The 13,870-nt window shown below is 34.4% G+C and overlaps 1 protein-coding gene across 2 annotated transcripts in view; it reads left to right on the plus strand.

The window, feature by feature from the left end:
• Positions 1-13,870, plus strand: part of GNAS (GNAS complex locus) — a 289,283-nt gene that overhangs the window by 259,811 nt on the left and 15,602 nt on the right. For both annotated transcript variants that reach the window (XM_078149881.1, XM_078149882.1), the window contains exons 6-7: positions 10,541-10,595; positions 13,485-13,558. In XM_078149881.1, coding sequence (XP_078006007.1) covers positions 10,541-10,595; positions 13,485-13,558 — 129 coding nt within the window. The remainder of the gene's footprint in view (positions 1-10,540; positions 10,596-13,484; positions 13,559-13,870) is intronic.

Here is a 13,870-nt window from a genome sequence, read left to right on the forward strand (position 1 = left end):
GAGATCATTGAAGGAGTAGACTTGGGCATTTTTATAGATGTATATTTGTTGTGTTTTAAAATCCCACTCCAATATGTATCTTCATAGGAAATAGTTGTTTAAAATAATAAAATTTTCACTAGGAGTATATTGTCTACTAAGATGAACAAAAATGTCCTTTTAGATGCCTATCCCACTTCATTTTTAAATTATTTTATCTAATGACATAAACTAAAATCTACAAAGATTATCAGGTTGTACTTTTGGTCAAGAAGGCATCTGAGAAAAAAGAGTCTGTTTTCTACTTTCCTTCAGAAGGCTATAATTCCAGAAAGTGGTTTATTTATTTTTGGTCATGTTTTCTTTTGTTCAGAATCTTCTCTTGCCTTCCCTTGTGAATTTTCTCTTTTTTCTTCTTCTCTTCTCTTCTCTTCTCTTCTCTTCTCTTCTCTTCTCTTCTCTTCTCTTCTCTTCTCTTCTCTTCTCTTCTCTTCTCTTCTCTTCTCTTCTCTTCTCTTCTCTTCTCTTCTCTTCTCTTCTCTTCTCTCTCACCAATACACACAGCCTGATTTGCTTTAAGATCAAGTATGTTTCTTTAATGACTCACTGATTGAGTACAGTTTTGTCTTTCCAAATGGTAGGCAAGATAACTCATCCTACAAAAGATTAATCACCCCTTTAACTGTTAAACACCAATTCCTTTGATGAGGGAATGAAAATGCCATTAATTTACCCTTTGGAAATTAATTTTTATCTGTTATTAAAAGTTTAATATCTAGACTGCTTTATTTCATGGACTTAATTTAGAATGAAGAGAAAATGTGTGTTTGTTTCCCATTAAATATAGCCATTGCAAGAAAGGACCCTTTCTGCCAAAGTCTTTTGTTTATTAAATGAAAATTTTAAAAAGTGGAAGGAAATGACAATGATGCCTAGTGGCTAATTAAGCAGCCCACATTTTGCTGCTTCAAGTTTTCATCATTCCTTTGAAAAATAAATCTTCATATGTGTCATGTGTCCCTCAGATTAGCACAGACTAATTTTTTAAAACACCCACTTAAAATAGCGAATGATTTAAATTGCAAAACATTTGTTTAAATTAATTTATTACTTTGGAGTACATATTAATTGCTAACTTTCTTTAAGAGATTTATCTGGACTTGCTTCAATATAGGTATCTGATTTGTTATTATCAGGACATTGCTTATTTTTGTGCACGCACATATACACATGTGTACATGTGTGCATGTTCCTAAAAACTAGTATATTCTCTTAAGTAGATTTAATATGCTACCTTTATCAGTTTTCCATCACAACGCCTCCCCCTTTAAAAATTTCTCATTAATTGTTAATTTGTTAACTTCCTAACAAACCCACTCTTCATAGTGCTGAGCTAAATTTCAGTCTAGGTATTAAAACTTAATGAAATTAATTAAATTTTAAAAATGTGTTCTGAAGGATAAACAACCATAGGGAGCAACAATGTAAACATTGCTTTAATCTAGAATCTTTTACCTGTTTAAAAAATTTTCTTTTTGATTATACACATGACCCTATTTATTCGCATAACCATGCCTATGATGAAAGGAGAGTTAGACACCATCCCTGTTGTACAAGGGAGGGCAATGATGCATCCAGAAGTCAGGTGACTTTCCCAAAGTCACAGAAAGTGGTAGAACTGAGAGTTAAATCTGTTACTGCTGAACTGGAATATATCACAAAACATCATTTCACAATTACATAGTCACATGCATATAATGCTTTTTTTTAATTAAAAAGTACTTTCTTCACAATGTCTCTGTGAAATAAGTACTGCAGGAATTATTTATCTCCATTTCACAGATGAGGAAATTGAGAGTTGGGTGAAGTGATTTGCTCAAATTGATACAATTATTTACAGATCCAGGGGCTTTTTTCTCTGTGATGTTACTTCTTAATTAAAAGTGATGATCATATTTGAACTGATCCTTTAGTTGTTTGCATGGGTCACTAAGATGAACAAATATACTATATGTTAGTCTCTGTTTTTTGCATAACTGTGGACCCAGGTTCTTAATCTGAGTCCACAAACTTGCTTTTCTTTTTTAAATATGTCTTAACAGCTGTATTTTAATATAATTGGTTTCCTTTGTAATTCTATGTATTTTATGCACTTAAATTTTTTTTTCTGAGAAGGGGTCCAGAGCTTTCTTTCTTCACAATATCCCTGTGAGATAAGTAGTGCAAGAATTATTTATCTCCATTTTTCAGATGAGGAAACTAAGAGCTGAGTGAAGTGATTTGCTTCAATTCGTACAACAGTTAACAGATCCAGGGACTTTTTCCCACTATATGATGCTGTCTTAATTAAAAGAATTAAGTGATCTGCCAAAGAGGTCTATGACACACACACAAAGATTACAGTCCTCTGCTGTAGACCAATTAGTATTTTTCAATTCTAAGTTTTCTAAAGTTTCTGGAAGTTGGTAGTTATTGTTCTAAAGCTCCTATATATGCACTGTGTGTGTGTGTTTAAAGACGACATGCTAAATTATTTGGGTGAGCCAGTGGTACTGGGCTATCATATTGCAGATAAGAATCAGTAAGTATAAATAAAAATTGCTAATTAAACTTAGTTTATAGACTAGAGGGAGGCCTTTTTTCTCCTGTACTAAAAAGAGGACAAAGTTATTTTGGCATCCTTTTTCCTTTGTATGCTTTGTATTTAATTGAAAATTATCTAAATACTATTTCTTGAAAGCATACTAATATAGACAGATAAGTAATACAGTGTTTTGAATACAAAGACAGTTCTGTATCAAAATTGATTGATTTCTACAGGTTTAAGTATGTAAGTAAGTAGTTGAAGTATTATATTTTTAAAACAAAGGTCCAGGGTTCATTCAAACTCAGATAGGACATTGATCTTCACTTTATTCATTAGTGAAAGTCTTTGTTTTGCAAGTGTATCACCTTGGTTACCAGGCAAGGGAATGAATTAATAAACAGAAATTTATCTCTACTACTAAAAGGGAAAAAAGAAACCCAAAACACCTCAGAGCACATGCCATAGTGATGCTTAAATAGAAAGGGCACAATATAAAAGGCAAAACTAGAGAAAATAGGAAAGACACAACTGTGACAAAGAGATAGAACGGTCCTAATGAATTGTCTGAATGTGAGTCAACAATACAGTGTTGTTCTGAAAGAGTAAATGTTTATATGTCAATGGCAATATGATATCCATGAAGCCTGATATAATCTTATGCTACCTTGACATTGATCAGACCCTTCTAAGATTTATAATTATATACATATAATATATAATACTCATAATTATGCTATTAATTTTCCAAAGCAAGTGGCTTTGAGATGAAAAATAGCAAATTGATTAAAAGAGAATACAAAGTGAATTCTTTTATTGAGCCCTGTTTTCCTGAAAAGCATTATTCCAGAGAAGAGTCAAGGACCTAAGAGATCCCCTGAAAATTCAACTTGGTTCCCTTTCTTTTCTGTTCTGTAGTAACTACTTTTACCTTTGAAAAATCACATTGGAAAGTAGTCAAGCAGATAATAGAGTGATAGTGAGTTAGATTCTCATTTTAAAATAAAAATGTACCTCAAAAATTGAATTTAATACGAGGAATTTTTTTGTAAATTTGCCTTATTTTTTATATATGCCTAGAATTGATATATTAAAGAGAAATATAAAAATAAGAACTCAGTGTTTTAAGAGCCAGTTACTTCCCTTTCTCAAAATTACTAAGGGATACCACTTGATTTTTTCTGGTAGTTGTTATTACATTATGGATGTGAACTTTCAGACATGCAGAGGCCATCTGTTAGAAGATAGTGAAAACATTTAATACATTTAGACTTGTTTCATCCGACTAGGATTTTGCCATTGGAATATTTCAGTACAGTACTGTTCCTCTGATGGTGTGTGTCGTTGCTGTTTTTCAAGGAAATCATGGACCTAAAAATAGCCTGTATAAACACTAAGAGGTCTGTACTTTCAGTTTGAGGTTTTAGAAATCTCTTTTTAGTTTGTACTTCTCAGAGTTTCCAAAGCCCACTGAATTTATTGTTAAGATGAAATTAGTGTTTGAGGAAATATACTATAAAATATTACAGATAAATGAATCAATTTAGTGTTCTGTATCTGGAATATCAGCAGGTTAATTTGTGACTAACATACCTCATAATATTATAACTAGCATTTTTATAGTGTTTCCTTCAAGCTTGCAAAGCACATTACATATGTTATCTCAGTTGATTTGTACCACAACCCTCTGATGTAGTTGCTACTGTTATCCCTGTTTCATGGCTGAGGAAATAGACTGATAGAAGTGATTCTGCCCAGAATCATAGAGGTAATAAGTATCTGAGACAGGATTTGAATTCAGGTGTCCAGCTCCAGATTTAGTACAATCTACTGTGCCACTTAGCTTCCTCAAGAATCTACCAGCCTATGCAATATGCATTTTTGAAAAAAATACATATAGATAGATAGATATAGATATAGATATAGCTTTGTGTTTATTTGTTTGCATGTTGTCTCCCCCATTCTACTATGAGCTCCTTGAGAGCAGAGACTGTCTTTTGGCTCTTTTTGTATCCTCAGTGCTTAGCACAGTGTCTGGCAAATAGTAGGCACTTAAAAAATGTTTGTTGATTAATTTATTCTACAACCTCTTTTATCTTATTAACTCTAGAAGAAACTGTGCATATTTGTGCTTTAAGGAATAGTGAAGGTTTCATAACACTAGGAAAAGAGTAAAGACTATCTGTGACTTGAAATCTCAAGTGAAATAGAATGGAATGCATGAAAACTTGGAGCATTTTCTAAGTGCTTTGCCCAAATATCTGATGAATTTAGCCACAGTTAAAGATGAGGAAGAAAATTACTTAAAGATTGTATAGTAGGTACTGCTTATGAGGTGACTAAAGGCTTATATGTTATCACCTTTGGGGCCATTCCCCTAAGCTATACTCATTTTCATAGGTAGGGGTCACTAGAGGGTTGGTTGATTACTACTCAGTGGTAATCCTAAGAGAGATGGGTTTCTAGCACTGTAGCTCACAAGCCCTCACTTGTATGTTTCCTTTCATATCAATCAGCCTGGCTTAATTAGCTTTTAGAAAAGTTATTTACTAAGCAGGCATAATGAAAACAGTTGGAATAGAACTAGGAATATACTCTCCTCCTACACACGCAAGGTCCCTAATTTGGGCTCTAAATTAAAGTTCATTGATAGAGAGGCACATGTGTAGAGATCATATGTGGCAAAGGGGCACCCTACTGCTCCTGCTTATAAGTTTCTTTCTCCCTTCTAAAAGTCTTCTTGAGGTTCTAATTAGGAACCTATCTGCTGGGCTCCAAAGGCCAGAACTCCTAGATGAGAATTCTTATTCCCTGTCACTGTTCTTAGGTGACAGTACAACCTCTAATGGGACATTTGGGCTTCCCAAACTCACTAGGTTATCTGAACACTCCCATCTTAGAATACTGATTTGCCTAAGATAAGGAAAGAATAAATATAAAAGAAACAGAGTTGCCATGTACTTACTTATACATGTGGTAGCTAGGTGGGAGACAGGGAAGCTGCTCTTTCCCTTCACCTTCTTCATGGCATCAGTCCTGAGACTTGTGATTAGAGTAGTGGATCTAGAGTCAGGAAGACCTGAGTTCCAATCTGGCCTCAGGCATTTACTGGTTATTTTACCTGGGCAAGTCATTTAACCTCTGTCTGCCTCAGCTTCCTCATCTGTAAAATAGGGGTAATAATAGCACCTGTCACCCAAGATTGTTGTGAGGAAAAAATGAGATATTTGTAAAATACTTTGCCAAGTGTAAAGCAATATATAAATGATAGCTGCTATTGCTGCTGCTGCTGCTGCTGCTGCTGCTACTACTACTACTACTACTACTACTAATAATAATACTGTTTTTATTACCACATACGAGATAAGTATAAGAATAAAAGGATAGCATCTCCTTTTCTCAGTATGCTCTTGTATCTCTCTCTCTCTCTCTCTCTCTCTCTCTCTCTCTCTCTCTCTCTCTCTCTCTCTCTCTCTCTCTCTCTCTCTCTCTCTCTCTGTTCCTACATAGATATCTTTTCTCCTTCTGGTCCAGTTTCTCCTATAGCATGGCCAGTGGGAGCAGGGGGAGGAAAAATGAGGAAAGGGGAGAGAGAGAGAAGACTGTCATACCCTTGATCGTGTCATCACGTACAAATCACCACTTTTATGTTCATGAACTTGGAAATTCACTTATTTGATTATACTTTTTTATCATTCCATCTCTTCCTCTGCCTTCCAGGTTCAAATTATGTTCTTTTTCCTCTCCATTTCATTCACCCATTAGTTGTCCCACCAAGTCATCACCCTACATTGACTACACTTTCCTCTCTTACCCATCATCAAGGTGAAACAGTTTAACTTCACATTGTCTCTTCTTTCAAGTCCCTTGCTCCCTTATCTTTTTACCAATCTTTCCCTGGGGAGATTAGTCCCACCAGCTGCTTCTTTCATTCATACTCATGTGCTTTTGAATGAAGCTGGAGAAAATTATGAAACATTGCTGACTAGATCCAAAACAAATCTGTGTCACATAATCTCAAATGGACCCTCACTGAAGCAAGGCAGTAAATGTACACCTCTCTAATTGACTCACTGTTGCAGTCACCACAGCGACTTTTCCAAAATTTTTCATTCTTCCTCAAACCTCCTATGACTCCCTCTCATCCCACACTTTTAACTGAAAACCTTACCTCATATTTCACTAAAAATATTTAGACAGTTCACCAAGAGCTCCCTCTTCTCTCCTCATTTCACACCACTCAGATGCTAGTATCTCCTCCACACCAGTCTCACGTGAAGAAGTGACCTTTTTCTTTGCCAAGGCAAACTACATGCACAAGTCATCCCATTCTATCCAGTCTCTCTCCAACATATGGCCCCCTCTGTCTTCCCCGTTTCATTTATTTTCAATCTCTATGTGTCTACTGGCTGCTTCCCTCCTACTTACAAACATGCCCATGTCTCCCCATTAAAAAAAATCTTCACTTGATCCATCCATTACCACTAGCTATCATCTTTTATTTCCCTTCCTTTTTGTAGCTAAAATTCTTGAGATGGCTGTGTAGAACAGATGCCTCCACTTTTGTTTTTTCAGGCTCTTCTTAACTGTCTATAGCCTGGCTACGTCATCAGTCAATTGAAACTGCTCTTTCCAAAGTAATTATCCTTTAACTGATAAATCTAATGGCCTTTTCTCCATCTTCATCCTTCTTGACCTCTTTGAAACCTTTGACACTGTTGGTCAACCTCTCATTCTTGATAGTGTCTCTCTCTAGGTTTTTTTGACCCTACTCTATCCAAGTTCTCTCCTACACGTCTGACTGTTCCATCTCAGTATCTTGTTTCATCCAAGTCATACCTGTTAATGCTGAATGACCCCCAAAACTCTGCCTCAGGCCTTCTTTTCTTCCGTATCTATACTATTTAGCTTATTGATCTAATCAGTTCCCTAGGATTCAACTGTCATCTTTCCATCAGTCAATAAACATCTATTAAGTGCTTACTATGTGCAAGGCACTCTGCTAAGAATCAGGGATAGTACCTCACATCTATCAGATTGGCTAATATGACAGAAAAAAAATGGTAAATGTTGTAGGAGATTTGTGAAAACTAGAACACTAATGCATTGTTTATGGAGTTGTAAACTGATCCAGCCATTCTGAAGAGCAATTTGGAACTATGCTTTAAGGAAATAACTTTGGCCACTATTTGGAGGATGAATTAGGAGACAGGAGAAACTTGAAACAGAGAAACCAGTAAAGAGACCATCAGAATAGTTGAGATCATAAAAAGGACTGACCTAAAGATTGTATGAAGAGAAATAAGAAGAATCTGTCAGAGCTGTTTTGGAGGTAAAAGTGACTGAGATTTGGCAACTTCATGGATATGTGGGATGAATGAAAGTAAGGAAAGATGACACTAAAGTTGCAAATCTTAGAGCTTGGAAAGATAGGGGTGCCTTAATAAAGATGAGGAAGTTTCAAGTGGGGGGGAAGGGGGATCAAGAAAATACAGTAAGATAAGAACCTAGCTATCTATGCCTGTTTATCCTGTGTGGCATACTCCATCCCACTGCTCCATAGGACCTCACTTCTGCAAGATGGTCTAGGGTGTACTAAGGATAAAGGACTATGGATTATCCCAGTGGCAGCTGTATAAGCTACTGTTGTGGGTTCTCTAGTCATGGTTAGGGAACTAACTAAAGAAAGGAATTTGGGAGCTTGTGTAGCTTCTGAAGGTAAAAAGAGTTGAGAAGTATTGGGTGATAATGAGTGGATAGGTGTGGTTGGGTTAGAGATAAGCCCCAAAATGGTCTATTGTGGCAAGTGTGGAATGCAACCAAAAGTGTGCTTGGTAAATGTTTAACAATCAGTTCTGGGGAGGGGTATGTGGGAGGCTTTACACTTGATACTTTCAAGTTTAATCAGCATTACTAACATTTTCTTCATTTTCTTAAATCTGGAAAATCATGTAAAACAATATAACAATAAAAGAATAAATCAAGCCCTGATTTCCAATTTCCAAAATGTAAATGCTAACATTGAAAATTTAACAGCAGTTCCTGGGACCCAGTTTGAGCTGGCTCCAGCATAATCCTTTGAATGTAGTAACCTACCTTCTCACCTCACTTTTCCAGCTGGTTGATTACTTACCATTTAGGGTCATACCTCCTTGATGTCACACCACCACTCTGAAGGGGACCATCCACCTCCCCGACTTTGGAGACCATTGGCCTAAAAGATGGCTAGTTTTTGGCATAGCTGCAGTAGCAACTGAAGTTGTCTTCTATTTCAACTTAATAGTTACTTCTTTTGAGTGACAAAAGACATGCCTAATTGTAGAAATGTACTATTTCATTTTCATTTGAAATGAAAGTTATTGGGAAGACTTTTGGATGAAATGACTATTGATATAGAATTACAGCCAATGGAAAATTATTATGATAAAAAGTTTTCTTCTTGTCATTTGGTGGCAATTGTTAAAACTTAGAAAATTAGATTTGCGTGATATTTTATAGGACTTAGATGACTTACTTATAAATCTACGTAGACCACTTGAAAGATTGCTTTCCTATTTGGATTAGTGCAGAGCAGTAGTGTAGCAGAAAAATCCCTGGCATTTTTTGCTTCTTAAGTGATGGGGGGGGTGGGGATCACTTAACTGATCATCCTAATAAATATATAAACATTCTCCTACATTGGACCTTGTCTCCCAGATTTCTTTCCCAACCTTCTCTGCCCCATCCCTGCTCACAGTCTGCCTCATTTTCTTCTTTAGTCCTTCAAGCCATTTCTGAAATCCCAACACCTATATAATATTATTAGAATATGTAGATTATCTCAAATTGTCATTTGTAGGGCATAAGAAAATACAGAGCTAGGCTTTTGTAGTATATTTGCATTCTTGGTGTTTTAGTGACCCCATCAGTAAAAACTGATGGTACTACTTTGGGTTGATGTAAGGGACTTTTTACAAATTAGTTTTTCAAGTATTTTGTTAAAAGCAAAGTGATAATTAAAGTTTAGATTAGGGGTGGGGATCCTGCAGCCTCAAGACCTGGTTTGGATACTGCTTTTTAATGTCAAAATAAAGTTTTAGTTCGTATGTTAAGCATTTTCTGATGATTGTAACCTATACTAATCTCCCCTTCTCTAACTCTTTCAATTGTTGTCCATAGTCTCACCATACCCTTACCATGTACCATTATTCTATTTTCAAATTAACGGTTACATATAATTTATCACATTGTGTCAGTATATAATTCTCATACATCAGGCTATATTATTCATTAATTGATTAACATGTCACAGTATTATCTCCTGAAGTAGGTTACAAGTACCTTTATGGATATACACCATGGCTTCTGTTTCTTCCATACTTACTCATATTAAGGATATAGTAAGTAGAATTATTGGTTTTAGTTGACAGATAGAAGTGTAGGGATGCCTCCACAGATAGGTAATTTAAAACTCATATTTCACTTTTTTTTCCTTAAAAATGTTACTGTAACAAACAAAAATAACATTGCAGGGTTGTGCCTTTGGCCCTCTGCTGGACAGTAATGGCAAATTCTACTTTGTATTTTTAAAGTCACACTTAACATGACACAGAACCCTCACTAAAAAAACCACCACTGTACCATACAGTAATTATAGACATATGATGCTCTGAAATTTCATGGAATACTTTATAGTAGTATTTTTAGTTCATGAAACATACATAGATTTCAGAGTTCTTCTACTTTCCTTTTTTCATTTCAGAATATTAATTTCAGTCTCTATCCATGGATTGCCAAATGAATTTCTAGGGTTTCTAATTTCAAAGGATTCTGTTTAACATTTTAAAAGTATATGAATTGAGTTATAAAATTAATCAAACAACACTCCTATTGACAGCATAATATGTATATGATAATCACTCTGATAAAAGGTATAATTTTGTAATGACATACAGCTTACAGACGTACAACATTTAAATGCTTTTCTTTTTCTTTCAGCTTTCTAGACAAGATTGACGTAGTCAAACAAAATGAATATACACCATCTGACCAAGTGAGTGAAACTCTTCTTAAAATCGGAGTGCTCTAAAAAATACTTGAAAAAAACTATTTGAAGTTGACTTAATTATGTTCATAAATATCCTTCCTCTGAAGTAGAAATAAACAATGTTATAAAAATAGTTTGGGAGGAATATGAACACCATGTGGAAATATTGTGATTTAATAAAAATAAGGACTGTTTTCACTTTTGCCTTTATATCCACAGGGTCTAGTAGGAGGCAAATATCAAATACTTGTTGAACCGATATTGATTTAATAAAATATAATAGGTATCAAATTTTTTGTTACTTGATCTTAAGTCATATAAGAAACATTGGGCAATATCATAGGCTTTGTGGGGATTGTTTTTGATCAATTCTGTCTGCCTTTGATGAACTGATATTATACAATACAGCTATTCTTTCATTTTATTCAAGTAACTTATTTGTTTGGAGGGGTGGTAATGAAAGACCTGATGGCCTATCTCTGGTATGCATATAAGCATATAGTTAATTGATTAGGTGAAAAATCCACCCAGTATAAAGCATGTAAAAAAATTTTGCAGGTATTTTATTGTTTTTTAGGCATGTGAAAATCTATATTACTCTGTTCTGAAAGATTTTCCACTTGGTCCTGAAATTAGTTTTCTGATCCTAGCCTTTTTAGGCTACATCAAAACAATGTATATTGAAAACACACTATAGGTTTGCAACAAATAATTGATTGACTTACTGATTGGATAATCTTGATGGGTTAAGCATTTGGGGCAATAGAAGGCACTATATACGATTTGGTCATTTCCTCAGGAATATCTTGGTCCCAAGCAGCTCAGTACCAAGTAATAAAGTGTAACATGATGTAATGGAAAGAGCACTGTGTCCTAGTTCTAGTTTTGCCATGGTCGAAGTGACTTTCAGGGTCTCATTCTCGACATCTGAAAAATGAGGGAGTTTGGCCAAGTGATCTCTGAGATTCACTCCAGCTCTAACATTCTGTGAGTTTATAAATTGTATGAGACCTTGAGCATCCATCAGTCTTCCTTCCTCCCCTTCTTTTCTTCCTTTTTTTCTTTCCCCCCTTCCTCCATTCCTCCATCTTCTCTCCCTTCCTTTCTTCCTTTTTTCTCACTTCCTTCTTCCTAAGCTAAAAGCTTAGTGTAAGGATCAAATGAGATAATGTATATAAAAGCCTTATGTAAACTGCAAAGCACTATATAAATATTAGGTTTTATAAAGGATAAGTATTTTTATTTTGGTTTATTCCAGATAATTTGAAGCAGTTTTATCCACTAAAGATAATTAGTTTTATATTATTTGTTAATTAAAACATTAGATAGTCTAAATAGGACTGGGACAAAAATCTCTGGAGTCTCATGTCTCAAAAAAAATAACTTTAATGTTAATTTTAAATAAATCCAAATGTCAACTATCCACACCAGTGGTCAGAAGCAGTGGCATAACTCAGTCTAAGCAATATATAAATCCAAAAATTATTTGTTAAGATGAGGATAATCTTGATCAAAGTTCCAGCCTTTTCTATAGATATATTTTTTGTTTTCAATACTTTCCTTGCTATCAATGTCAGTATTTTGGATTTTAAACATTTAATTTTACAACTTCATTTTGATAATTCCATTTTCATATAACCATTTTATATTATTATATACTGAAAGTTCTTATTTGGAAAGCACTTTTTAAAAAAAATTTCTGAGATACAAATTACATCTTGCTTTAAAAAGTATTTAAAGCTATAGTCTCTACACATTTATTTTAAACATTAATTAAAGGTTTGGAGACAGTGTGGTATAGTGGATAGAGAGCTAGCTCTGGAGTCAGGAAGGCCTAAGTCCAAGTGCGGCTTCTGATATACTTTGGCTGTGTGACCCTGTTAAGTCACTTAACTTCTCAGTGCCCCACGCAATTCTTTTAAGACTAAACTCAAAAACATTTCCCAGTCTGCATTGATTGAGTGTTTTCTTACTTGGAAGGAAACTTCCTTACTTCCCTACATCAATAAAATCATCATGTCTGGTCCAGAAAATAATGTCAACTTATCATTATGATTCATTAATACATAAAAATAAAACTTGTAGCAAGTATCTATCTATAAATGTCATATATAGCTAATCTGAAGGAGATAGAAAATGTGAGCTATAAGAATAAGTTCTAAGATGCTAACACTATATGCACAACTTTATTTCTTTTCTTTTTAATAAGTTACTATGGTATAATGATTTATTTTTTTCTGTTATGAATGAAGAGAAGACATAAATAATGTTAATTTACCTATGTATTGTGCATAAGGGAAGGGAAATCTGTATAAATCTTAAATTGAATATTATAATTTTTATCCTAAAATTAATGATTTAATGTCATAAACTACATTTCCAGCTTTTCTAACTTCATTATTTGTCCTGAACTCAGTAATTTAGATCAAACTACTAAGGGATAGTTGAAGTTGCTAAATAGGGGCAGCTAGGTGGCGCAGTGGATAGAGCACCGGCCCTGGATTCAGGAAGACCAAAGTTCAAATCCAGCCTCAGACACATACATAACACTTACTAGCTGTGTGACCCTGGGCAAGTCACTTAACCCCCATTGCCTAGCCAAAAAAAAAATGAAGTAGCTAAATGGGGATATTTGTTAACCATTCTTACCAAACTGCCTTGCTCTTTTAGTAAATAATTATAGTAGGGGCTCAGTTTTGCTATTTGTTTCATCAGTGTTGATTACTATGGCTCCTCTGCCATGATTTAATACTTTTTTCTGACTTTGTCATAGTCATTTTATTGCATATATAAAAATAAGTTGTTTATTCTTTCGTATGAGCAATACTTTTCCTTTGTAATCAGATTTAAAGTAATCATGATATTTATTGTTCTGACTTTCCTTTCTGTTTTTAGGATCTCCTCAGATGCAGAGTATTGACATCAGGAATTTTTGAAACCAAATTTCAAGTGGATAAAGTAAATTTTCAGTAAGTGAAAGTGTCACAGTTTGTTTTCTCCCTTTATCCTTTCCTGCCTTTCCAGTATTTTACTTACAAGAACTGAAGTATGAAGCTCTTAAAAGATTTCTGAAAAGAAAAAGATTTCTGGTAAAAGAAGGTTATGGGAGTTGCCTTTGAATTTTTGTTATCACCCTGCTTCACAGAGTTCTTGTAGGAAAATGTTTTGTAGACCTTGAAGAACTACATAAATGTGAGTTATCAATATAAGTAATAGCAAAAATTTTTCCTTTTGGTACATAAATTGAAAAATGGCTCCTTATAAAATATAGAAATGTTTTT

This window comes from Phascolarctos cinereus, unplaced genomic scaffold (genome assembly GCF_003287225.1).
Source record: "Phascolarctos cinereus isolate Bilbo 61053 unplaced genomic scaffold, phaCin_HiC Scaffold_2;HRSCAF=192, whole genome shotgun sequence".
In the NCBI taxonomy this organism is placed as follows: Eukaryota; Metazoa; Chordata; class Mammalia; order Diprotodontia; family Phascolarctidae; genus Phascolarctos; species Phascolarctos cinereus.